We start from the raw sequence: 27737 nt of genomic DNA on the forward strand, positions 1-27737 counted from the left end.
TCTGAGAGGGGTTAAAAAAAAAAAAAAAAAAAACACCCCAAATTTTATTCGACTTGAGCTTCCAGGACAGAACACACAGCGGCACGTAACGAAAAGTAAGACACGCAGTGTGTCGGCGAGCGCGTTGCGCCGGCGGAGTCGGAAACCCGTCCCAGGGAACAGCCCTCGCGAGAGAACGCGCTCCAGGTGAACCAACGGGGGGGGCTGGCGCTCACGCCGCTCCGCTACCGCGCGCCGGGGAGAACACACCGACGGAAGGGCTGCGGGGGCTTCGAGCTCCCTCCGCGCAGCCGGCCGGCCAAGCAGCGGGCGGTGGGGGGGCCGGCCCCGGGGGCTCGGGCTTCGGGGAAGTGTGGGGGGGAAGCGACGGCAAAGTGAGGAGCAGGTTTTCACGGCTGCGCATCCGTCTCGAGGCTCTGAACAGCGACTTCCTCAGCAGGAAACTCATTTTTTCTTCCTGCGAAAAGCAGAAGGAGGGGAAACGCGTGAAGGCGCAAACGTGGGCCCTGGGGGAGGAAGCTCCTGAGCGGACCGGGGGAAGTCGCCGCGCTTTCCTTGGGACAGGTGTCCCCCGTTGGGACGTCTCCCGGCCACCCCTCCGCTACAACAGAGCCGGCATCCCCAGAAACCTGGGAAACGCCTCCGCGTGCCAAAGGGGGGGAAGTTTTCCCTGGTGAGCACTCGCTACAGCCAAACCCTGCTCCTGCCCCCGGTGTGGTTTTTTCTGCTGTATTTTCATAGGTGCAGCACCGGGCAGGAGCAGGGGAGAGCCTGACCCGCGGGCGGGGGAGGCTCAAATCCCTCTGCCTCGAGGCCGGTCCCCCAGCGGAGGTGGCCCCGGAGAAGGTCCCAGCCCCAGGAGAGCCCTTGTCCCAGGCCGGTGGACATGGTGAGATGCTGCCCAGGGACCTTCCACCCGAGCCAAAGGACTTGGTTAAAAACACTTACGTGCTAGCAATACGTTTCAGTAGCTTCTTTACCCAAAGGGCCTCGGGATTCACACACACCTTTGAGAAGGTTTTTAATTTAATTCTGAAAGACAAGCAGAGTTTGTGACCGTTACGCTCCCTCCAAAGGCAGGGACCTGAGCAACCAGAGCGGACCTGCGAGAAAACAGCTTTCTCTTGCCGGCTCGGGGGGGCCACAGAAAGCTGCTGGCAGAGGGAGGCAACAGGACAGTCAGGAAAGGGGAAAAACCAAGACGCCACACGTTTCCGCGCCCAGCAGAGACCACCCTCGAAGCCCAGAGGCTGCCGCCCAGAGGCGGTTTTCTCTGCAGGTTTACACGCACGACGCTGTTGGCAAAGGCCTGACAGGAGCGACGCGGCCATCGCAATCAACGGGACGGTGAAAACGTGTGGCAGAAGGCAAAAGCAAATTGATGCTGAGCGGGTAAATAAATCTCACGCTTTCATTTAACATGCTGCCTTAGTCAAGACAGAACAAGAGCGCAGCTTGCACCGAAACGCTGTGCGCTCTCAGCAGCGCTGTATATCGATAGGGAAAAAGCAGGTCTTGGTTGTGGCTCCTTCTACCTAGATGTCTGAGGAGGCACTTCCTCCAGGCTGTGAACGCCACTATTCAGAAACCACGCTTTCCCCTACTTGAAAGATTTATTTACATTGTCAACACCTCGCTTCTGGGCCGTAATGTTCGATGGACTAAAGGAGCTGGGAGATGTGCAGCGTTTACTGGGTCCGGGCAGGCTGAAAATGCCACCAGCGTGCTCCCCGGGCCCAGCGTCAACCTTCTGCTCCCGAGTCCAAAAAGCACAAAATCAGCGGGTTACTGCAACTTCCCGAAGGAAGTTGCCTGTGAAACGGAGGTGGTGGCTATCGCGGTGCCTTGCCCCCGCCTTGGCTGAACCAGCTCCCGCTCCAGCTCCGCTTCCTGTGGTGGGGCCCAGGTGGGTCGGCGCCCAGGCGCGTTCTTCGTCAGAGCCGGCCTCGGGTTTCTCAGCCCCCAAACCCTGAGCGTGGCTGAGATTGCCAGCTTTTAAAACAGATTCTAGGCTATTTTATATATATATATATATATATATATATATATATATATACACACACACATACACACACACACATATATATATATATATATATATAAAAAAAAAAGGAAGTGGAGAAGCGCGGTGGTTGCAGAAGAAAACGCTGAGCGCTGGCACTGCTGCTCAGCGGGAGCGGGAGGAGAAAGCAGCTTTCTGCCTCGGCGGCGGCGAACGCTACGGCGAGCCCCTGGCAGCACTTACATGATTTCTGTGCGTCTGCAGGTGCTCCCCACCGGCCTGATCTCAATGCTTTCGTACCGCTTTGGGCTGATGTAGTCTGAAGTTGTCTTTACGCACCTGCAGCTCAGGTTTCCGTTCATTTCCAGGATGGCTGGGAAAGAGAGAAGGCGACAGCGGCGGTTAGAGATGCAGCAACCCGCTGGCGACACAGCAACCCTCCCTCCCTGGTGCTTTTTTTTTTTTTTTTAAAAACCGTTTTAGGGGCCAGCGTACGAAACAGCTAGCGCTGCCGCTATTTCTGCACCCTACCCTTATAAGAAACCCTCGGGTCAGCAGCCAGTTCGTGCTGACCCCGCCAGCCGACGTTTATTCCCTGCCTCCGGCCCGCCGGGAGCTCACCTGCGCGGGCCGAGCGCGACGCCAGCAGCAGCAGCAGCAGGAGGCAGGCGAGCGTGGGGCGACCCGCTCCCATCCTTGCCGCAATTTGGTGCCCGGAGCCGCTCTGAGGAGCCGGTCGGAGGGAGGCTCCTATTTATTCGGGGAGGTTTCGCGTGCCGGCCCAGGCAGCTTCAAACCCGAGCCGTCACAGCCGAGAAGCGGAGCGTGAAAGGCAATGACTTCACTTCGGGGACGCCCCCAGCGGCGGCGTTGGCGCGGCAAATCCGCGACGTTACCGCCGCGAGTCGGCGGCGGGATGAGTTCGCTGCTTGGATTCCCCGCGGCGTTTTCCCCCGGCCCCGCTGCCCTTCTCAATAACCGGGTCCGTGCAAGCAACGTCGCCCTTTTGTCCCCTGCAATATTTACTCACCCACCACAAAAAGAACCCAAAAGAAAATCAGAGCCTAAACCCCGGGTAAACAGGGGTCGGGGTTTTTTGTTTTTTTAAGCATTCAGATATTTACATATTTCTTTAGCGGGGTATAATTCCCTGTGCTATTTTCGCCATCTCTTACATCAGCAAAAAGGCTCAGTGGAAAAAATAAATGAAAGGTCTCGGCTACACGCCCGCGGTCAGACCCTTCAGACCCAGCGCTGCGCCGCGCCAGCCAAGCGCCCGGTAAAAACGTAAGACGTTTGCCAGCGCGGCATCGCCAGCTAAAGGGAGCCTCTTCCTCAGGCCCCGCAGGTCCGCTCCTTCACTTCGCCAGCGTGAAAATTTCCAGGGGAGGGCGGCGGGGCTGCCGAGGGCGCGACTTGAGCCGTCGGGCTGCAGCGCGGGCGCTCGGCCCGAGAGCAGCCCGAGCCCCGCGTTGTCCCCGAGGACGTCTCGTCGCGTCGCGCTCGGACCGCCCTCCGTCAACGCACGGGAGCAAACTCCCATTCGGGCGCGCGAGCAGCCCCGGCGGCCCATGGACGCTGCTATCAGGTTCATTTGACTTAAATTTCTGCCCCCCGCCCAAGCTGAGCTCGAGGCACTACTACATTTCTTTACTGTTAAGGAAAATAAAGGTCAAGCCACTGGGGGCTGACTGTAGGTATTGACACGGGATGTTGCACTTAAGCCATTGCAGGTAACCGGCGACCGTGCGTGCAAGTTGCTTGCTGACCTTTGGGGTCAGCCCCATAATAGCGACATTTTTGGTGGCTCCGATGGAGGACATTCAAGGCCCTTTTGCAGCCTGGCGAGAGTCCCAGGGCTGGGGCTGCCCAGGGCAAGGCAAAGCCACCAGCCGGGAAGGGAAAGGGGAAGGGGAAGGGGACGTGCGGCTGCGGGAGCAAAGTGGAGGAGGAAGGAAGAGGGTGGCAGAAAGACGATGTGGTTGTGTAATAACGTTTGTAATTCAGAGCTTTCAAATCATGTCGGCATTTTATATAGTAACGCGACGGTGAATTAAGAAAAGAAAGTCTTCCACAAGTCCATAGAGGGACTTGTTCTTCTCCAAGGTGGGGCGTCGATCTCGTAAAGTCTCAATTTTGCATCCAAGAAATCAAGGTCAAAAACGGGCAAGCAGGCCTTTAACTCCCCATACCTCAGGGTCCTGGCGAGCCCAGCGAGGTTTTCCATTAGCTATTCCCAGAGCAGCAAGTCGTTGGGACACTGTCAGTGGGAAAGGAGCTGGCGTGAAAGCTGGATTTTGTTCGATGCTTTCAGTTTTCAGGTTCCTTGCAGAGCGTTATTAAAAGGGCCTGATCCTACGACAGTTTCATGTGGTTTTGCTGGGTTGGGGTCTTTTCACAGCAAAGTCTCCAAAACGCTGGGAGACCATTCCCTGCCCAGCACTGCAGAGGACCCAGGCGATGTGTCCCACTTGCTGCAGGATGCTGCCCGTCCTTGGCCGCTCCTGAGGATTTCGTACCTTAGGGCCTGTCCACGACAAGGGTGAAGGGATGACAACATCCAGAGACGGCCCAGAAGTTGAGCGGGCCTCTTCCAGCGAAACCAAACAGCAGGTTTTGGCTCCAGTGATGCTATTAGGCAGGACATCCCTTCATGCTGTAGCGGGGATGAAACCCAGGCATTTCTTGGAGAGGTCAGGAGGGTCTCCTCCTCACAACTGGTCCGGGGGAAGGTGTGCGTGGTGCAGAGGGGCCTGGGCAGCATCTGCCCTCTGAACACCAGAAGCGGGACAAAATAACGTGCTCATCCCCAGGGGCTGCAAGGAAGCAACCCATCATTGCAGCATCATCTGACCCAGCAGGAGTGACTAAGGGTGTCTCTCACCCTGCCCCAGGATGTGCAGCTTCTGGAAATTTTATTCTGGGAAGCAAAACAACTGCAACCTTGGTGCAGTTGATCTAATTTTTTATTAGATCAACCTCGGTGAAATCAGGGAATGCTTAACACCCTCTCAGCACATCTGTCCAAATCCTTTAGCGTTCATTAACAGGAAGATGTACGATGGGCACCCAGCTAGTATGTGGACATCGCTTCTTATGTTTTTCTAGCTATATGATCGGTGCCCCTTTTTTCTGGGGGAAAAAAAATATAGGTATATATATCTGTCAGAGGCCGATTTGTGTGGGGCCTTGCTTTGCATGCCAAGAATAAGCCAGCTCTGATTTCTGCTGGGGCGTTGCATGGCCATCATTGCCTGCATGGCTACAAAGAGAAACTGAGCGCAACTAGTGGTTCCTTCCCAGACGCGTCCTATTGATTCATATCTAAACACGGATTTTCATAGCGCAGCCCAGTTCTTGTTCAGTTACTGAAGTGACGTGCTTGGATTTCCCCTGGTACGCAGGGTGACCTGTTGAATCCCCACGGTATCACACCAGAATACGCCCGTTTGACTAGCTGGCCCTGAAGCTCTTAAAAGGTTCAGCTTTGAGAAGGAAAGGTGAACTGGATGTGGACACGGCGAGAAAGAGAACTTGACGGAGATATCGTAATCCCAGGTTTTAAAGTGGTTTTGATAGCGATGTTTTTGGTGTATGACTATACCAATAAATGTCGTGGTGTTTTCTCAGGAAGGAAAAGCGTACAGTCATTTCTAGTGGCTAACATTTCTGCATGCCGAGTGGTAATTCCAAAAAGGAAAAAGCAGGGTGAGGATCTACCCTAAGACTATATTTAAGCTAACCACTTCCTGGATGCCAGTAATTCAGCAGAGGGGCCCTCGTATATTGATCTGTGGATTTGTGCGTGCTATCGTCAGCTGAAACATGTTAAAAATGATCTAGCAGCTCATGTACTTACCGCAGCAGCTGTATCGTTGCAGGCAAGATGGCGAAGCATGCTGGAATAGCAATCTCTTCTCACCCCGCTCCACATCTGAGCTGCGAGAGTTAAGGCACGGGGCGAGCCTAAGCGATACTGGAGTCAATTGGTTGTCACAAAGAGCTTGTGATTTGAGTCGCTTTGGGGTTTCGTTATTTTCTATTTGACCTTGTTCTCCACTGGATCCTCTGGAAGTCCCTCCTATGGTACCTCAACTGGAGGCCTGTAGGAACGTGGTGCAAATACCTCCCAGAGGACGAGAGCATGGCAAGCAACAAGTGCTCTGCTGTGCGGCTTTGCTGCACTCCTGTAGCCATTAAACAGCTTAAAAACATGCCATTTAGTGTTGTAAAGCTGTAGAAGGCCTCAGGCTAGTTCAGCAAGGTCGCCTCAAAGACACTGCAAAAACAGATGATGAGAAATGAGAGGGGAGTCAGGCGAGCCCATATGGAAAGGAAAAGAAAGTTCATACTTTTTGGCAGAGGGAGACTAGAGATGCTACGTGCCTGAGCCCCCTCTGAGAGATGAGAGTGAAAAAGCTGTCACAGCGTTTCCAAACATACAAGTCAAAGACGGAGCAAGAACTCGGTCTGTAACAGCAATTTTGGAGATGAGGAAAAAATGATCCGAGTTAAGCCCTTCGGGAGAAGCAAACTACGCCAGGCATTCGCAATGTCGGACGGCGATGGACAGAAACCCAACCCTGGCGTCAATGCTGCGGAGATGCTGGCTCTCCTGCCCTTCAGAGAGGATCTGGGCCCTCAATACAATAGTGCAGAAGGATTCATAAGAGGTTGCGTTGAACATGTCCGCAGTAAATGCGGCAACACCAGCTTGGAGTGTCTTGGCCATACCGAAACTATTAGTTGGTCGCGAGTGAAAGTGAACTTTTGGTGCACCTCTCTCCTTTCTCCACAAATCACCCAGCATGCCTTTGGCTGAGAGATCAAAACTGTTTGAAAAGAGAAAAAACAACAACAACAAAAAAAATACGAACCAAAAATCCCCAACTGCAGTGAATTGCCGCTGCTGTGGTTTGCGGTACATCATCTGCTGCAGAGATAGATATAAAGATACCTTCTGCTGAAACCTGAGAGTGAGCTTCACGCACGCCTACCTCGGTGCTACCCACTTCAGCAGTATGTGAAAACCTCTTCAGGAGCACATGGGATCTGATCACTGAGCTTATTTGCTGTTATTGTGGAAAAAGAGGGCCCGTCCGTTTCATACGGTGCCCGATTTCCAGCCCTGGGCTCCTTCCACTGTCTCCCTCCAGTCCTAGCTGGGATGTCCTCACATCATCTCGTGCCTCCGGTGGCTCTAAAACACTTTCCCAACTAACCTGTGTCTTCCCTGATGCCCCCTCTTTCGGTTGCATTTTAATAAGAATAGCTCATGTATGCACCCGGCCTTCTTTTCTTCAGGGCACGCCATTTCAACTTCAGCTTTCTTTTTCCAGCTGCTTTTTCACTTACTGCACTGGGCCAGTGGCAAGTTGAAGGGTTTCAGCTAACAACGATCCACATGCCTTTCAACTCCGTCTATCGTGTTTAGAATAATAAGGACATTGCAGAGGACTCAGCTGATCTATGCCCACCATCCCCAGTGGGCTTTGCATCATATTTTGGAGAGATAAAAACCTGGTGCTCTGAGCCACGGTCCAAGGCCACCGCCTGGGTAAGTTTTTGCCCCCGTCACTCCAAAGGAAGGATGTAAGCGTTGACCAACCCCTGTCTGGAGCTGTTAAAAATCTATTTCTGCCCTAGCAGGTATCAAAGCCTGAAGCAGAAAAATCACAGACCCAAACCTCCGGAAAAATAACACTGACAGAACAGTACAGCCCTGGGGAAAAGAAACACCGCCCCCATCGGTGGCACTGGACTGGAATTGGACAAACCTGAGCGTTCGTGGCCTGGCCCGACGCCCTCTGACAGGCACCCCCAGGCTGCCTGCCCCTAGGTCGGCAGGCGTGCAAGGGGGAAAAGGCTCGCCATACCAGTACCGTGGCACAAACCATCATTTCAAATCTAGAAATCTTCCTCTGAAGCCAACAACCGAATGCATGAGTCCCCAAGGCCACGCGTCGGTGCTTTCCAGCTCAGCCAAAATTCGGCCCCGGAGTTTTATTTGTACCCAGATGCAAAACAGACTGAAATTACTGCCTCAAAGTCCAGATATAGACATGAAATTTAAACATGAGAGCACCAGAATTAGAGAAAGCTGAGCAAAATCAGTCCAAAATGAGGTCATTCAGGCCACCTACCAAACTAACTGTCACTTATTTTCTTAGAGGGAAGGCACGTGGACTTGCCAGTGAGACGGCATGGAGAAAAGATCTCATTCTGGTGGTGTAATCATACTTACGCTCTTCATCCCTACAAGCAGATGAAAAACCCACTTAAAACTATGTGCAACTTTAAAAGTACAAATGGAGCATTTGGCATGGATCTATTTGAGGGCTAAAGAAAGGGGACACAAACAAGAAGAGGGCTGTTTAAAAGAGAAAGGATAAGGAGGAAGGACGAGGAGTCTCTGCCCAGAGAGACAAACAGCACCAAGCAAGGGCAGCAGAAAGCCCCCAGGCTGCTGTAGTCTTGCTCTGCGCTCAATTTGCGCTTGCTAGTAGAAAAACGTGCTGGAGAGACACCCCCCAAACTTTCCCCCTGCCCATTTGCATGCAGGGGCACATGAAGGAACCAGTCTAGACGCTGCAGGTGCCTGGGGGCACCGTTAGCTATTTGCATAGGGGAGGGTCGCGTGACGCTGACAGCCTGGTGTCGGAGCAAGCTTGCGATGAGCCGCAACAAAGTCAGGCCGCTCCAGGGAGAGAGCCAATGAAGTGCAAGCCCGGGCGTTATAAATGAGACACACCGGCGGACATGGCCTGGCTGCGCTTGCCGCACGTTTGGTAGAGGGCATCGGAAAGCGGAGACCAGCGCTGCCGTAGGGAAAGGGAACGTCAATGTGATGTACTCCACAAGATCTACTGCTTTTAGCACTTTGGTCTTGGACCAGCAATGGAGTGGTCCAAGTCTAATGACACCGGCTAGACTAAAACGTGCTCCAGGAAACTCCCCCAGAAAGATCTAGTCTGCACCTCGGCAGCATATTTGGGAAGTTTCCACCAAACTCGATCGCAGCTGCTGCAACCCACGACGCTTTTCCCTGGGATAGAAAGAGGATGCTGTAACATGGGCGAGGATGCTCCGGCACTTGAGAAGACCTGCGCAACAGGTGCTAGAGAGAAGAAGCTAAATTGAGGGCAGGGTTACATCACCCTCCTGGTGCAGAGGATCCAGCCAAGCCCCCAGGGGCTGGTGGGTATCAAGCAGGTTGTCATGGCACCTCAAGGTTTTAGCCATCTCTCGCATCAGGTGGTACCAGAGCAACCGCGCCACTAGCCGGACGATTGGCAGGAAAGACAAGTTAGACCCAGGGGACTGCTGAGATTCAGAGGAAGCCATTCGAGCTTTCAGGCTTGGACCCCTTCTGCCCACGATGAGGAGAAAAGAGGTCCCAAAAGAGTCACGAGGACCAGAAAGAGAACGAATGCAGAATATAGCATGCAGAATATAGCAGCGCATCCCCCCTCCATGCTGGTGAGAGCAGCCTCACAAAGGTACCTTTCATTGTTAGAGCTGAACTACATCCAATTTGGGCATCTTATTTAGGTAAACACTTAGATTTACCAGCGGCCTCCCAAGGACAATTGGGCAAGATCTCCTCTCCTCCTCCTCAGAGGCTGAAGTCTTGGTAAACGCAGCCAGAAACAGGCAGGTTTGGTTAGAGCAGTACTTTTTCCCCCTAGTCTTAGCTGTTTCCATCTTAGTTGAAGTCAGTAGTTAACAAGCTGTCTCTGTCTGGTTTGCAGAATAACCCACAGCTATAATTTCTGGTACAGCCAAACACTATTTTGACCCATTTTATACTGGCTACGTCAACCAATACAGTAGCGCGTCTAAAGAAAAGCAACATCTCTCTCTTTCTACCTTGGTACAAGCTTCCTCAACCACAAGAGAAAGCCTTCCCAACGTCTAATGGCACATCGTTGCTTCACATGTATGTTAGTGACTCCTTTCCCTACAAATGTCACCTCTTCCCGGACTATCTGAGGTTGATTATCATAGCACATATGACATTTATCTCTGCTGTTTGCCACCTGTTCAAAGCGGTATTTACAGATCTGCTGCTTGCACCAGCTTGGCATTTCCAGTCTGACTGAGCAACGCTAGGTTTAGTCACTATACTCGAAAAGTTCGCCAACTGTGCAGAGGACAAACTCACAAGCACAACATAAACCCCCTCACGCTTCACGAACGGGACCGGAGCCAGCTCCCTGCCCACTGGGCTCCACCGGGGCACCAGCGATGGTCCCAGCTGCGGACAGGCAGACGAGTGTTGGCTGACCACCACGTACGTCCGGCTGCCAGGGTTAATCCCTGCCAAAGGGTTGGGCTGTGGAGGGTGACAGGGGACTGCGAGGGGTGGGAGGCTACACCTCTTTCGGTCAGGCGTCGCCTCACCTCTTCTCCTCGGGGAAGATGCTTTCCTTTCCCCACATTTTGCCCACAAATCACTACAGAAGTCGTTAAAAAAAGCACGCTCACAGCGCCCGTCCTCTAGCAGCGCATACAAACGCGCATGGTAAGGAGGGGAAATCCAGGTCACCACAGAAAAGGAACTGCCTTGGTGCAATACAAGTGTCTTTGGGGAGACAAGCAGCCCTCGCACCCCTGGAAAGCCCCTTCTCTACCAGTATTTCGGCCCCGGCATCCCTGAATCAGCACTTCAGGTGCCAAGGCCTCGCGCGTGCTGCTGAGCCAGTGCAGCTACTTGAGCCGAAGAAGGAGAAACTGGAGCCGAACTTCTGCAAGAGGTTTACGTCTCAGCAGCCCAGAGAATCGATACTGAAAGGGCTGTCTTGCAGCTAAAACAATCCGGCGTCGCTTCAGGTTTGGGTGGGGAAAGGTTGGCCAAGTTCAGAAGCCGTGACTCTGGGGGAAGGAAGTTCGGCCAGTCCTCACCCACAGCCCGTTCATTTGCAGAGCAAAAAAACGGGGATGAAAGGCCAGCGCGCACAGAGAGGAGAAACTCAGAAGGATACCGGAAAGTGAAACCAAGAAGCATAAACCCATAGAAACCATGAAGCCTGCTTTGATCTTTCCTCAGCTTTTATCTTCATTCTCGCTTACAAAACACACCCGGACAACTGATAAACCTGAAAAGTTACAGGGCACAGCCTGGGGTTGGATCCCGACCGTCTCTGACGCTGTTTGTGTATTTCCCCTTCCTTTCTCACCCTGCCTTTTTGCAGCTCAGGTGACTGCTGCTCGCAAGCACAGAGTAGAGCATCGCTTGGCTTGAGGTTTTGTTGCATGATAAAGATTTTCCATCCACAGTTTAAAGCTTCCTGCCCCTGCCCGCCAAGCACAAAAGGAAAATTGAGAAAAAGAAAAAAAAAAAAAGATTTTTATCCAACCAGGTTAATATTTAAGGTGGATGGAGCAAGCAGTCTGATCTTACCAAGCAGGAAAGCTTCTCAACTTGGTTCCAGCCCTCAGAAGAGAGATGTTCCGATTAACTTCTCTCGCTATTTTTGGACATATGAACTTAAATCACGGCCACAGGGGGGTTCCCTACTTTATCTCCAGCTCAAAAAAAGACTCTGACAAGTGCTTAATTTAACACTGCCAGGTTATTGGCATAGTTTTTCCAAGCGTTTTGGTCTTCAGGGGAGGCTTCAAAATGACTCCTGCAGCAAGTGGTTCCTCACAGTTCATTTCCCCAGTGCTCCAGAAAGGATTCATTACTGTTCTCCTTTTTCTCCTGCTCCCATACTCCTTTCAGCATCTCCTTTTACCCAGCGATTTCTTTCTTTAAGGTCAGACAGGACTGTTGCAGGCCTGTCTACATCAGCAAGTACTGTGGACCAGCTCGAGCAGACCTGCAGAGCATTCACCCATCTGAGGACTGGACACCCAGGCTCCATACACATGTCAAGGGCTTTCTGATTTTATTCTAGACTAATCCTAGTCTGGCCCTGTGGACTGAACAGTTGTTAAGAGTGTCCTCTTCTGGTTTGGTTTCACTGGAAAGGAACTGGGTTCATGCTCTTGAGGACTGCCCCACATGATGGAGCAAGCGAGCACGCTGGGGACATTTGATTCCAAAAAAACCCCTTGTAATCCAAACTGAAACACTAACACACCCTAAGATCATTTCAGCCCAAATTGCCACATCACAGCAAGCCCCAGCGTGTCTACTCACTCAGGATGATGTCACCTTGGGGGAAGGGAGAGAAGAGGACCCGCAATGTCGCCTGTCCCCTGGATACAGCAGAAGACATGGAGGGGAGGCATTAGTAAACCAGATAATGGCATAAGTACTACAACAAATTAACGCTGCTATTTGCCACACCACCGCATGAGAATTCAGCTAGTCCTCTTCACAATTGCCATGTTAATCCCACGTTTGTACACAAATACATTCCTAGATCAGGAAGGAAAAGGCATTACTATTACAGACTGCGGAAAGAAAAGTCCGCGGTGTACACAGGACTGGATGAGCTTCTGGGGAGAGGCAAAGTGACCAGTTGTAAAAAAAAAACAAAAAACAAAACAAAAAAAAAACTGACAGCAAGACCAAGGACATGGTGATCGCATGGGGGAAAATTATGAGTTTGTGGTAAAGGTCTCACACTGCTGATCCTGGCTCTACAGCTGAGCAGCTTTACAGGTTGCTCAATGAAGAGCGTTGCATAACGCATATTCTGGTTTCTTTGAGGCTCATTCCCACTTCAGAAATTTATGCAAACACAGAGGAACCCAATGCCTTCCCCATGTGGCTTTGCCTAATTTCTGCAGGACCCAGTCCATAGAGAATTGAGATGTTTACTAGGAGTAAACACAGATGTCTGTCCACGTGGGAGACAATGCCGTGCCTTATGCAGCGCAGCAACGCGTTGGGCTACGAGGGGTCCGTCCTACTGGCTCTAAGTGCTTTTAAATAAGCTGACTACCACAACAGCTTAAAAATGATCCAAGAGTGACTTTAAAAACCTACTTAGAAACACAATGGCTTTGCATTTTGGGTTGTGACCTACAGTTAACTCTATTTCAAACCAATGCCAAAGATGAATGCCTCCTCCTTCCAACGCTTGTATAAGAAATAGAAATAAGGCAGCTGCCTTTGGCCTTGACAGGTCAAAAGCTTGGAAGGAGCCCAAGAAACTAGTCAGTCCTTCAAAACAAAGAGGGAAACAGGCCTACGGTCAGCCAGAGCGTAACAAATGCCTTTCAGAAGCGTGCGCTTCCCAGCGGCCGTGCCTGCGCTTTGCAGGCTGAAACACACGTGCGGCTGATGCTGTCATGATAATCTGCATTTTCTGAAAAAGGGAGCACTTTAGACCCACAATGCCCTGATGTGATGTGAAGGTGACATTACAGCCCCCGTCCTCATCCTATCTTGCTCAGGAGGGTTGTTTGTGCCTCAGACACTGTGTGAACACTAGCACGTAGCTGGAAGAGTTGCTGTCCTCCTAGCTCTTTCTTACGCACAGGACATCCAGGGTCTGGTGTGGATTTGTGGTGGAATGCACCGGGTGCTGCACAATGAAGATGCTAACAGAGTCATTATGAAGTTAAAAGCTTATCTACAGGTTGACTGATAGAGAGCAGAAAGAAATGCAGTATCTGCTGAGCAATGGAGGTGAGCAGGGAAGTTTCATAACCAGTAAAAAGGGATTCAGTAGCGGCTGAGTGGGAAGGAAAAAAAAAAAAAAGAAAGAAAGAAAGAAAGGAAAAAAAAAAAAGTGGTGGTTATCTCTATAAATGACCTGCATGCTGAAAGTCGTTTGAAATAAATCTTCTGCCTACACTGATTCTTGCTCAGGTGATTTTCTAGAGCCCAGAAAGGAAAAAGATGTCTGGGAATACCTTTATTAGATAAGTGACCCTGCTGTCCAGTTACTTGAACCTGTCCATTTTTTATCCAAAGTGAGCAGCAAGCCAGAACACCAGCAAACGAACGCTGCACGCCAGACCAGACAATAACTTGAGCACAGCCCTTCTGCATTGGGTTAAAGCCCCCCAAGCTGCAGCCTGCGAGCGTGAAATTGGGAAAACAGAAAAATACAAAATTGATACAGAGAAATATTAAGTCTCACCAGTTTCTAACTAAAACTGAGCGTCTCTTTCAGAGTGTCTCTGAAAGTCTGACAAAGGAGATCTCCTTAACATAGCTGATACCCGAGGGAAACGTCTTCCCTCTCTTTAAATATATACTTTATCCTTTTCTCCTGCTAAATACACTGTGTGGGTCATATGTATATTGAATTCCCACCCTTCCTGCACCTGGATTTGTCAGGACACAGCCTCTTCCCTTCCTCAGTCTGTTGGTCCTCATTATAGATTAACAGATGGCTTGGAAGAAAAATAGAAACAATACCCTGCAAAAAATCTGGATACTTCAACACGTCAACTACTTTGACATAAATACAGAAATTTTTCATTTGTTGTAGGGTCTGTTTTTCCTTGTTCAAACAGCAACATAAAAAGCAAAACTGCCAAACGACTATAACATTTGTGCTCCAAATTAGAGAAGAAATCACACCGATGAGGAGTACTATGACATGAACCAAGCTGAGTCCTCACAAATTTATCTGATTAAGGTCCTGTATTAAAGTCCATTTTCCAGTAAAATCAGATCATCTGTTGCACCTTGTTCTGAGATCAGACAAATGCGATTTGTACTCAAATCGAGTTCTGAGTTGTTTTTAGGATTTGTAGTTTTTATTTAGGCGAGGATTACTATTTGCTAGCAGATTGGTCTGAATTAAATTTTTGTTTTCTTTCTCGGAGGGCTGTTTGGTCTTCTTGACGCATCTGATTCCAGTGAGTTGCTGCTTATATTCCATCTTTGCCTCTGAAGCCGTAGCATCGTTTTTACATGGCACAATAATCAAGAAATGGTAACTCACATCATGTTATGCCCCTTCTCCTTGATGTACACGTTCCCTGGGACTGAGTTAGGAGCCGCTACGACCGCTCAGGCGTTTGGAGGGTCCATACTTCAGCATGCCATTTGACAACAGGCTACAGGACAACTGAAAACCCTTCTTGCGCATACCCTGGAAAACTGGCTCTCCCCAACACCCTCCCCTCTGCTGATGGGGGTCGTAGCACCGCAGAGCTGAAGAAACTGGAAATGGTGAGGGGGTATTGCACAGGGCCGCTCTGGTTGCGCAGAAGCTGGAGGCGGCATACCAGCTAAGCCCTGGGAAAGATTTCCCCCGCATAACATGTTAGCATAACAAAGCGAGGGACTTTACTCCTCCCTTGGAACATGGGCCTGGGGAACATCTTCAACGCCCACCATCACACAGATGCAGCATTTAGACCCGCAAGGGCAGAAGCGAGTTCTGCAGAAAAGGCACCAGCTGTGTTTTCATTTTGCAATGACTCCATGAGATTCGTGTACAGCAAAGCAGCGATTCAAGAAGTATATAAGGGGAAATAAAATCTTCTCATCCTTCAGTTTCAGAGCCATATTTATTGTTTTGCTCCATCACTCTGTTCTTAACGCAGAGCTATTTTAGCTAAAAAGTATGTGGAACGCATGTACCAGTATCCAGAATATTTTGTCCTTCTTAGGTGAATGCATTTCACCTGCTTTGAGGAAAGACCCTAAGAACGGCTGCGCTGCGCGAGATACACAGCCCAAAAAGTCGTCAGCGGCCAGCGGCAGATGGCCGGAGAGGAGGGGATGTACACACAGACGCACACTGGGACTTCCCCCATGCCCTTTCCATGATTTGCTGATGTGCAGCGTTTGTGACAGCCCTGTGCGAAAAGCTGGCATGTAGCAGGGCTCGGGGGAGGCTGCGGACTCGGCACCACTAGAGAGCGGCAGACACCAGTGCTGCAGATGACGGCTCAACACCACCAGTGCAATACTGAAACAAGGGAAAATGGCCTCAAAGGTGTGACTTTCATACAGTCGGGGATGTACAGAAGTGGCTGGGTCGGAGCCAGGAGGTCACAGCCAAAGTGAACTGACTGTAGAGTTCAGGTGGTAACCTGTTTTTAGGTGCTACAAGGGAGCGCTCTCATCACGGAGGACTTTTCTGCTGACTGCTTAGAGAGGCCACTTTCAGAAATATTTCTGAACTGCCGGCTTTAAAGCTTTTCCCAGTCTGTCATTTCCGTGAGTGATCGCAGCAAATTGACGCAGGCTTTTGCCAGTGCCATCCGAACAGAGCATGGATATGTCCTGCGTGAGCGCAGGGGGAATGGGTAGGGAAGGGTAAAGCGGCTCAACGGCACCAAGGGACTGTGTCCATTGCAATGCGGCAATGCAGAAGGGAAATTTGGGCCTGGAGAAGAAAGAGAGAGGGCAGAGGAGAAAGCCTTGCTTTTTAACAACTTGCAGGCTAGAGCTCTTGACTTAGTTCTCAAGCAAGAGCAGCGGCAGCCTGTGGAACTGGCTCGTCTTGATGCTTTGCAGCAAAGCACGGGTCAGGGTAGGTTTTTGGGTGGGGAGAGGCACAGAGGCATCCTGGAAATCTAGAAATGCCTGTTGGACCCCACAGACCCTGCAGCAATGTCAAGGGACTTCCCTCTGGGAGAGGATCGAGGAAGACTGCTACATGGAGCAGGAAAGATGATGAGAAACAGATGTAGGCAAAATGCCTTCCTTCCCTTGCGCTGCTGTGGGACTGGCTGAAGACTACAGTGTGATGAAACAGGGCACGAAAGGAAAATAGCCTGTAGCCAGCTTTTTGCCCTGGAGAAATAGGACATTTGCTAGAGGACTAAGCACTGAGCATGATCGTCTGTGGGTGGCAAGAGGAGACTGGAGAGCTGGCCACCAGAAATGGAGTCGTTAGCACTGTGCCTGCTGCAGAGCCATCGTTGGACACAGCAGGAAATTGCCTCCCGAGCCTGGTCAGGGACGGAGAGAGCTTTCACCGTGCGTTCAGAAGATGGCAGCAGGAAAGGGACACCACCGAACAGCTTCACCACCCTCAACGCATCCTCTGATCATAGCTCCGAGATGTTACAGGGAGTGAAAGCAAGCTGGGATGAACAAACCGAGGCTGTGCATTGCCGTGTAGGCAAAGTACTCCTGTGATTCAAAACACATAAGGGGGGGGGGGGGGGGCAGCAGGCAATATGCAAGTGAAAAGCTTTTGTACTGCTCTTCAAAACCTGGCATCATCCTCAAGAACAAGTGTTATTCTGCATACTGAGCACAGCGGGCTTACGGATGATCATGCTGACGTTTGATCCTACCTTATGAAAGATGCCTCCGAGCAGAACCAGGTGGAGATGTCCACTTCTTAGTCTGACACGCTGAATATATTGTATCCTGCTCTGCTTCAGGCTTCCAGGACCTGGGCTTTCCTTTACAGAGACTACAGGGCCCTTCTTTGCAAATACTTTTGGAAACATTAGCGGGTGTGCCTGCTGCAGCAAGTCTGCGGGAGTTTGCAAGCAGCCTAAAATACCAGGGTTATTTCTGAGCTCACCAAAACACGCATCTTTTGTGCTCACAACCTGAAAGACTATTAACCTAGCTACATGTCCCAACTACAACCTGCGTGGCTGAGGAAGACATACTGTAAAGACCTCCTGCTGCTGAACTATGCTGCAATACTTGACACTATAAGCAAGCCAGCATTAAAAGGACCACCAGCTAGGAAAGGATCAGTGCTGTTTTCCCATATCCAGAGAGACTTCTTACGAAAACACCTACAGTTTCGCTGAAAGCATGAAGATGCTCGTCTAGGTGCAATGCCTATTCAGAACGTGTATCTGTATTAGCTGTGTCGCCAGCTGGAAAACCTTCAGGTTAAATAGTCATAGGCTGAGACATGAGTGAGTGTTACCGTCCAGCTGCACACCTGGAAACAGCTGGAGACCGTTAGTTTCATAAAAACCAGTGTGCAGCATATAAAAGCAGATAAATATTACAACGGCTGAGGCTTCCCACTGGGAGCAGCTGGAGAGCCAGAGAGCAGGCTGCCTGCTTTGATTGTTGGAGCATGGCATCTCATTGCACTTGTGTTTAAGCGCAGGGAAAGTGTACATTGGGGATCGTTGGCTTCTTGAATCCCAAAGAGGGGCAACAGCAGGACCGAAGTTTAAGGGAGCTCAAGGTGAACTTAATTCCAAATTTCTCATGGGTTTTTGCTTGAAAGGCAGCGCTGCCCCCAAAAGATAAGCTTCCCTCAGTACAATGTTGCATGCTGATCTACTGTAGTAGTAGTAGTAATATAGTGTGTAAAGTAATGTAGTCTCAAGCCTGCAGCGTAAGATTTCTGGAGAGGCAAGATAAAGGAGAGAGGAGCTCAGGAGCGGTACTCCTATCCTAAAGCCTAGCTATGCCCATGCACCTTATAAGAAACAACTGCTGGTTACTCTGAACTCCTCCATTCCCCAGCACTTACCGAGATTTGCCCTTATGCAGTACAAAACACAGCTGATGGACATGGCAGATCACGAGCCGATAGCTTTTGTACAGTACATCTTTGTTTTGTGTCGGTCAGTACTGAGCAAGGGATATAGCTATAAATTTACTGAGCAAATTACACAGCTCAGTTAGAACGTGAACCAAACCCCCCTGTGATATCTAAGCATATATACACAAGACTCTCATTTCTGGGCAGGTTCAGGGTTGCTCTTTACTCCTGCATAGTGCTCTCCCGTCTGCAGGGGAGGGCAATACGGGAGACAGGTAGTGTTATCCTCCCGGTCTGTGCAGAGCATCACCCAGGAGGTATTCAGGCCCAGGTACCGGTTGGTAAAACCAACTTATCTTACAGCTAGTTGCCCAAAACACGTTGGTGCCTGGTTTTTCCTGTTAGCTGGCATAAGTCTCTATCTTTTGAGCTGGAGGGGAATTCCTCTCAGTCAGTGACAGGGAAGGAAAACGCACTAGAGGGCATTCAGCTACCTCCGTGGATAAAACGCATTGCTGTGCAGAGAACCTCCTCAACAGCTGGGATTTTTAGGAGTTTGGAAACAAAAGCCCAAACAGACTAATAGTTTAACAACACTAAGCCTACTGCACAGTAAGCCTTATCTGCTTCAGCGCTCACCTAGCAGTTGTAGACAACTGTAATGGACACTCCCAAATGTTTCATTTGTCACGTTGAAGCAAACTGCGTTTAACCACCCAGAACTCAAGTGCATGGGGTTGGGAGACCACGTAATCCAGTGGACAACATCACAACAGCGTGATTCATAACAGATTCACACTGAGCCTTGCCTCACCCAAAGTGATTTCTACACTCCAGTTGAATAAGCCCGTGGAAGCGTTCAAAGGTCACGGCGCTAAATGCCGTCTGAATGTTTTGGCCGCTCCAAGGATTCCTTCCGGTAACAGCCCTAGGATTGCATCCAAGAGCGCCTCTCCTTGGCTAAACGAGAAGTATCCCTTGGAAGTGTCCCCTATGTCAAAGGCCGCAGGGTGCCTTGGCTGTGTCTCAGCCCCCAGCCTGCCCCACCATCAGCCAGTGACATGCTGGGACTGCGTTTTGTCCCAGCAGGAGAGAAACCGGTGGCAGAGCACTCATAAGGACAGCTCCATCACCAGCAGACTCTCCAAAGCAGTCTGTCCCGAGGACAGTAGCTTTCGTGAGCGGGAAGACAGGCTGAGCAGCCTTCCTCACTGGCAGGAACATTTGGGAGCCAAAGCAGGAAGCCAAGGCTGGTGGGGAAGGTCTCACTGACTGCATTATGCATTTGTCCAGATGTTACATGCCTAACGAAAAGCCAGGTTTAAAGCAAGGGGTAAGAGTTTGCCTTTTTTTCCTGGAGGCAGATCAGCTCATGGTTTCACATGCTGTCTTGGTGCTGCTACAAGTTAAGAGGTGAGTACTGTACCCCATGAACAAACATCCTTGGATGTACGTGTACCCTAGGAGATGTCTAGTGGAATAAGTAGAGATGGGAAGGAATAAGTAGAAATAGGAGGGCTGTTCCATGTGTCTTCAGTGTTTCATGTATGGAGACCCCAAAGGCTGCCGCATCCTGCTTCCACTGCTGCAGTACCTTTACGTGATGTGCACAAAGCCACAGTCTCTATTCCAGCTCTTGCACAGCTACAAGGTGAGCTGTTTTGACTGTACTGGCCAACGCATGCTTCCTTGTTGGCCTCCCCTGAAACGTCCTCTCAAATGGCCAGCTACCAAACCCTGGACAGGAAGACCTGCCCGGCCTCGTTCCTCCCCTCTCCTTTAGGCAGGGACAAATGAAGGTGAAGGCGTGAGTCTATTACAAATCTGTGTCATGCTCCCAAGCTGTCAGACAGCTGCAGACAGAGGCTGTCACTGATCCCACCTCCGCGCAGATAAGGCCACAGCTATTTGTCCTGCCCAGCTGATATTTCCTTGTGCTGCTCAGTTTTCAGGTCCACAGGCAGTTTCTGAACAGCTCCAGGATCAGGGTGTTCACATGAATAGTGACATACTCGCACCTTCCTCCACCAGCCTCTCCTAGTGTTAGTCACCATCCTGCCTAACCTCGGCCTAACCCACAAGGCGGGAGCCTGCATTTCCACCACACCTACGGAAGGGCCTTTTTTCCGAGGGGCAGTTGCTGCGTGCCACTTGCAACCAAAAACAAACACTTGCATTTCAGGGTCACCTCAGAAGCCCACCGCACACCTGCTTCTGTATAAGCAAGCCCGGGAGATGCCAGGAGGCCCCTCTCCAACATGTGATCTCTGAAGGACGTATGAAACTGTTCAGGCTTTTTCTCCCTTGCTGTGTGATACGGCCCATGCAGTGGCAGTCATGGGATACGCACCTCTCCAACAGCGTAGGTGACAAAGTCCTTCAAATGCTGGGTGTGAGCCTGTCACCTGGTGTATTTGCTCAATCTCCCCTGAACTTCTGCAACAGGAGCTCAAACTTTGCTCAACCCCCTTCCCTGTTAGGGCAGCAGTGTAAGACTTGGGACGCGCAAATCACAGATCTACATGGCAATTTTTCTCCAGCTTCCACTGGCTTAAGGAAAACAGCAGTCCTGTGCCATTTTAGAACCCCAAACTTACTGCTACAGTGTCAAAGGCATCCTTCCCTACGTCTCATTGCAAATGCTCTACAGGAATTTCTACCTTCTCTGCAGAGTCTTATTGCAACACTTCACAGGAAGAGACAGAACCTTTTAGGTCTTCCTTTGGGCCAGAGTGAATTTATTTGCTATTAATGACATTCCTGCTCTTCAAAGTCTCATTTGCTAGCGAGGTACGGTAGCTTTTTCTGAAATGATGGCTACCTCATTGTACTCTAAAGGAAATGGGCTCTTTTGAATTCATTTGCGTTTTGACAGGCAAGCAGGAAGCTGTTTCTTCCAGAATCAGTAACAAAGAGCCAAATTTCCTTTCCCCTTTTTGCTCTGGAAGGCGCCTAGGACCTGCCAGCAGCTTTATACCCATCACTGTGGGTTTTGAGAACTTAATGTTTTCAGCAGCAATATTAGCATGCTTGTGAAGTTGCTTCAAATTACGAGTAGGCAAAATGGAAGTAAAAACCTCTGTTAACCCTCCGTGTAGGCATAATTTTCACTGAAAAAGAGACAGGTTGGTTCAAAGACATTAAGGGGAAGTTTTGTACGGCAGAAAGTAGGATCCTAGGGCAAGAACAACAGCACAGGTTTTCCCAAATACAGACCTTCTGTCCTCCTCCAGAGTCCAAATAACCTCGGCCCTGGCGTGCCCTAAAAAGGCAGTAGGCCCTGTTACAGGGCACTAAGTCTTTACCCTGCTCATTACTCCATGTGAGCAGCTGTAGCTCTCCTGGGCAAGCCCTTCCCGTGCTTTGAAATGACTCAGAGGGAGGAACACACCTTTTCCCCTCCCTTCCTACCCTGTCCGCCTCAGCTCCAGAGATCCGGCTGAAAAAGCTAGAGTTTCAAAGTTATTTCTGCTCTTGACAAGTAACGGGGAAGGGAGAAGGGGGGGGTTGTTTGTGAAGAGGCAATGGCACGTCTGCTAGGACCTGGCGATAGCGGTGTGTCAGTGCACAACACTTCAGTGCTGTACTGTGTGAACTGCTGTGTCCTCGAAGAGAGATAACTTGCAGGCATGCTACCTGAAGGGAACCTAAACCCACTTTGCTGGTTTGGTTGGGTTTTTAAGTTCTGAGTGACAAACCTAGCAAAAGTCCTTTGTTTCAGGACTTGTCCTTCAGTTCGTAAGCATCTGACCCTGCCTCCTGTGTTTCCCAGCTCTTAGTTTCAGGTGCTGACACCTCAGCTGGTAGCATGTTACTCCCTGGCTCTCTGTCAACTCTGGCAAGCGAGTATCCACCTTTGGAAAGTTTAGAACTTCTTAAAGGAGCAGGTCGAGTTTGTGGGTTCTTGTTTTAATGGGGTAAAGTTTCAAGCCCTTGAAATGGTCATACTTCATCTGGGAATCCCTTATGGTGTGGGGGTGAAGAGGTCCCTGCACTTCATAGGGACCTTGGAGCCAGAAGGTCAAAAAGCCTGTTGGGGTCATAACTGGAGAGGCCCAAGGTCTACACTGTCTACATGAGCTTCAGCACTGTCTGGCCGTTCCCTGAGAGGTAGTGGCTTCTGCTCCTTCCTCCACTCATTCCCTTCTTAATCCAGTTCCTTTCACCTCTAAGACAAGCCTGCCCACAAGCTACCCACTGTGGGGTCAGGTGGAGACTTCTACTTGCATCGGAGAGGAGATGGGGATGAAGGTGTACTCTTATTAGTAAGGAAACTCTTATTCAGATTAAATAGGCAACACCTGCAGAAACTACTTGGATCAGCATTAGAAAAATTGTGCGCTTTTCCCTTTCTCTATGCACTTAAATATCAAAGTCTAACTCCAATCAATAGCCATAAAAGAAGCAAGAAAGTCAGTAAATACCTGTATTTTCCATGTGCAGACCTTGTTTTGCAGCTGTTTCCAGAGGCTTCTCTCTGCTAAGAAACACAGCAGCCAGCTTTCTCGCAGTCAGCAGGGCGCTCGCTGTGACGACAGTCCCTACGTTTGGGCTCTGCTAGGATTTGCTAGGCTGTCAGTGGCTGATGGCACTTCAACGTGGGGGTCAGGGAAGGCAAGTGAGATGGAGGCTTGCTTTGGTGCCTCCTCAGCTGCCTGGGCACTTGACAACAAGCGGGGAGGATGACTTGAGCTAATGAGAGAAAGACAGAGGCAAGCTAATGACATTTTCCTCCCCGACTGCTTCCCTCCAGGCCCGCATCATCCCTTCTGTGCAGTCATTTCCAAGCCTAAATTTCACAAGCTCTGAGTGGTGCATTTGTTTGCAGAAGTGCATGACCTGCGAGGGGAACGTGTGGTTTTTCCTCTAACATAAGTTTCAGCACACGGGCCCAAACACTAGGACAGCAGTATTATACTTCACCCTTCCAGCAAAGGGCAAGGGCAGGACACTAGAGCAACTCTGCAAGCAGCATGACAGAAATGCATGACAAGTTTTCTTCATCCTGCAGGAAGTTGCTTCCATAAAGCAGTACGGAAGTGGGAACACATTCCCAGAAATCTCCAAATGTCTCAGTAAATCACTGTTGCTTTCAGAGACACAGATTCCCTTTCATTTAGGTTCTGCCGTTCTTCGAATTGCTATTCTGTCCCCTCTTTGTAGCACGGCTTTTTAGCACGTCAATCCCTCAAGGGAGGAAGTAGTTCAACATTAAATTTGTGCTCAAAGAAACAAAAAAATCCAGAACTAACGAGTTCTCCTCTCTCCTTTCATCCAGCCTGCACACTGACCCATTTTATGCAGCCCTGAGGGCTGAAGGGGCTCTGCAGCCAGATTTCTCTCAGCTGTTAGGATTTCAACACATGCAGCCCTGAGCTTGCTTTTCCCTGCCCATAGTTAAGAGGCTCTAGATTGCAAAAGAGGTAGCGCCTCACTATCCCAGCCATTTTGTGGCAGGCTACCCAGAACAGCCCTACAATAAAGGGAGAAGAAATAGAGCTAGAGTTCAAATAATTGATTAGTACTGACATTAAGAACTGAAAAATCTAATTGCCTTTTAGTACTTCCTTTTTGGTTTTGAAGCCTAATTCCTGCGAAAGCTAACAAAAACGCAGGAGAGAGCATATGACTTGTAAGAAATTCATTTTTCCCCTCATCTCCGAAAGCCCTATTTTGCATAGTACAGATAGCGCTCATGCCTAAAGGAAACTTGAGGAAGGTCTAGGCCGGACAGCCCTACTGCAGCATTAGTCATGTTCACAGACACTCACTCCATCTGTGGGCTATCGGGCTTGCATCACATAACATTCATCCACAGCATGATACCCCAGATAAATACAATGCCACAGTTAAAAAAAATAAAATAAAAAAATGAAAAAATTCCTTTTTGGGCTGCATGTAGAGGCTTATTAAGCAGTAAGTGTCCTGCGGACTGCACTTTAAAACCCCCCTGTCCTAGATGATTTATCTATCAGGTAGGTTCTTTTTCCCCCTTGCAGGCTATTTTCATCTGTGGAAGTTTCATTTCTGTTGATGCTAATGAAGCTGAACCCCGAGAGAAGAGGCTGTTTTCCATCAAGCCCTCCATCCCCTAGAGAGTCAGTGGGAAGTCAGCTCAGAAATCATTTCCCTCAACATCTATTATCATCCTACAATCTCTTCTCTAGTACGTTTTCCTTCGTGAAAGCATTTTTCTGCAATTTCCTATCAGCTTCAAATACAGGAAAGAAGTAGAGTGCTGTTTCCTCTAACCTTTGTCTTGGGTCTCTCCATTTCCAGCTCAGCCTTCCCCCCAAAGCAGCCCCCATCATGCAAAAATTGCAGACAGCCACAGCCCCCTTTTTATGTAGTAAACTGCCCCCTCCCTCTTTTGAATTTTAACAAACGGGATGGCTTAATGACTTCCCTTTTCCACGTCCCCCCTAAGGAGGCTCTTGTATAGGGTCGTAACAGCTGTCACTCAGTGCTTCGTTCTACAATCATTGGCCCAGCAGGCCTTGCCTGCCCATCTCTTTGCAGAGGTGAATGGATTATATTCAGAGGTGAATAAGGACCTGGCTTGGCTTTGCCAAATGGCTGGGTCTGAGTTAGTCAATTGTGCTTTGAAGACAGGGCTTGCAAGGCCCCTGGTTAACATGGGACTGGATCTTTCCCAGCTATCAGCTGCAATTTCACTGGGAGCCTGTGAGTGAACAGCCTGGGAGAGAGGCAATAATTCCTCCAAGAATTTTGCAACTCCTGGAAGGTACTAAAACACTAAGTTCTTCTTCCCATCTCACTGTTGTCTCTCTTCATTGGACAAGAAGAAAACATTGCTGCCCTTAACCACTTAAGACATCCTGAGAGTTTTAAACTGCTGGTAGAGACAGAAATTGTCCTGAGGACATGGCGCAATGACATCAGGAGGTTCAGACAAGTAATCATGGTCAGGTACCTTTCAAGATGCATATCTAAACCCATTGCCTAATGCCCAAGAGATTTCCAGGCCTTACTTGTGCCAGAAGTGGGGGGGGGGGGGAAAGGGGAACACTTTTGATTTGCATATCCCCTATGGGCTGCTATAAATCAAAATAGGGGTTGTTGCTTAAGTAAGACCTTAGCTGATGAAGACCAGTGAAGGCAATATGTTTAAAATGAGATGAGGAAGAAATACTGTACTAGAGTCAAACAGGAGAAAATAACAGTTGAGGTGAATGGAAAAGGAAAACCAACTAGCAGAACTATTTGCATTAGACATTGCAGAGTCTGTTGCAACGTAGGACAACTGACCTCCTTCGCAAAACTAACTGCACCAATGCAAAGTGCAGAGCTGGAGGCCGGACTCAAGGCTGCTCCACGTGGGTATTAACTGGGCTTGTGCGGCTCAAGTGACGTAGTGTTTTGTTAGGTGAGGGTTTTGGAAACCGGATGCTAGCGTATTGGACACCGTGGAAGTGGAGTGTGCTGGCACAGCCTGGTAGCAGAGAGGGTTGTCTCAGTGTTGCAAGGATGGGCTTGGCAGCATGCCAAACGGTACATAAATCAGAGTCTAGCAGCACCCTTTAAACTTCTTCTGTGCTTCTCAGAATAACATATTTTCAGTCCTTTAATGATAAAGAGTCTAATATTTGATGTCCAGTATCTAGTACTCCTTATTTGGCACTGATATGGCAATGGAAATAGTTTCTGCTAAGCTCTCGTGTTCTGAAAATTGTGCTGTAGTTTGGATACCCCTCCCTTTTCTGCACAGACACACAAAACTAAGAAAATCAGCACCTCTAGTCAGTTCTGAAAGTGCTTGTGACTGAAGATAAAATGGTAAAATACAGATATACTCCATCTTATACTTTGTGATCTTTGCTGATATCTATTCACTCAAAACTTATTGCTAATACACTAGGTCTGGCAAGTTACTCCCAGCTCAGTCTACTGCGGGCTGTTTTCTCCTCTGAAATGGAAATGAAAAGACTGGCCCAGTCTCAAAGGGCAGATTTGAATTTCAGACTTCCTGCAGTTCGGGAGTATTCTGCCTTTGTTGTAATTCAGTCCACAGTAACGTGGGACAGCGTTGCTTGCTTGCTTGTTTTTTTAGAAACCTGCTACTAAGATAAGAACTTACTCATGTAAGCATTTGCAAAACTCAGGTGTTGATCAGGTATTTTGTATCCAGAGTTTTCCCTCTGGCCTAACCCTAGGACGTACAAGACCTGGAGTTTCAGAGCTCATGAATCTCTTCCACTCCGAAAAGCAATGGCAGCTGGAGGTGTTCAGCTACTGGGAAAATCCCGCTCTTTGCACACGGGTGGAAAAATGCCACTCCTGTTTTGCACCCTGGTAGCTCCTGTAGATCTCCTCTGCTAGGAATTTTAACAGTTGTACTTAAGCAGCATTCTTCAAGGAGTTAATATATAACAGGCACGCATCTTATCAGGAGAATGTTAGCACAGCTAATTTTCCCTTTCTTTGGGAGAGGAAAGACTTTGCTATCACAAAGCTGTCTTAACTTGAAACACGGCTTTTGTCACAAAAGAAACTGCTCTTTAAGAGGGCTGGTTCCTTTGCTGCATTTACGACAAGGCTAGTTCCCCTCTTCTTGCTCCCTCTCGCTCCCAAGGAAACAGCAGGAGCCTACATGCCACAAAGTGCACTTTGGAAGCAGGCCTCTGTGTAGCTTTGTATGGTTGCTGTCGGGGGGTGGGGTGGGGGGGACACTGCTGGTAGGAGATAGGCAGAAGTCGTAGAGGCCTGTAGAAGACAACTAAATGCATCAGAACTTACCTCATGTGAGAGCTTTGGCTAACACTAAGCCTGTGAGGCAGGGGAGGTCCTTAAAAAGGACTTGGAGGAGTTTTCTTCCTGACTCAAAACGTCATACAGCTGCTTTATCTTCTACACAGCTTGGGGAAAGCCAGCATTGGGAGCCAAGCAGATTAGTGCCACCGGGAAACCACCGAGCTCCTGCAGCTAGGTATTACATCCACACAGTGCACAACAGTCACAACAAGCAAGAGCGGGCCATGGGAACACGTCTTGGCTGGGTGGCTTCAAGACTGCAGCCGTGAGAAAGCTCTCCTTTAACAGCAAGCACTGCGATTTCGACACAGCCCACGTTAGTGCAGGAGCAGACCAGTGATCTGCCAGGCTGAGTTAGGTGCTTACGCGATACGAGGAAGCACAAAGGCAAGGCTAGCTAGGCTGAACAGAGTTAAGGACTCCTGTGAATGTGCCTTGTACCCGTGCCTTGTGCCCTCACATGAACTGCTGCAACGGCAAATCACTCTTGCTACCAACCTCCCCTTCTCGGCGCAGTTTCTCCATACACAGTGAATCCTGGGGGTTGTTGAGGGGATGCGGTGATCCAGTAACACCAGGACTAATCCAGCCCTTTCACTGTTTCCTAGCCGAGCTGACACCGC

At 49.6% G+C, this 27737-nt stretch overlaps 1 protein-coding gene across 2 annotated transcripts; it reads right to left on the bottom strand.

Moving 5' to 3' along the window:
• On the bottom strand, positions 1-27433 carry LOC104152084 (interleukin-8). 2 transcript variants are annotated; one of them, XM_009687252.2, is made up of 5 exons: positions 27100-27433; positions 22767-23034; positions 2246-2375; positions 949-1032; positions 7-457 (listed from the first exon to the last, which is right to left on the bottom strand). In XM_009687252.2, exons 2-5 carry the CDS (start codon positions 22777-22779, stop codon positions 445-447), a joined length of 240 nt encoding a protein of 79 aa, XP_009685547.1. In that variant the 5' UTR covers positions 22780-23034; positions 27100-27433; the 3' UTR covers positions 7-444. The 2 variants fall into 2 exon arrangements, with proteins under 2 accessions (XP_068797296.1, XP_009685547.1); XM_068941195.1 differs by lacking the exons at positions 22767-23034; positions 27100-27433 and adding an exon at positions 2624-9401 and having other exon boundaries at positions 1-457.
• Positions 27434-27737: the final 304 nt, after the last annotated feature.

Source organism: Struthio camelus, chromosome 4 (assembly GCF_040807025.1).
Source record: "Struthio camelus isolate bStrCam1 chromosome 4, bStrCam1.hap1, whole genome shotgun sequence".
Classification (NCBI taxonomy): domain Eukaryota; kingdom Metazoa; phylum Chordata; class Aves; order Struthioniformes; family Struthionidae; genus Struthio; species Struthio camelus.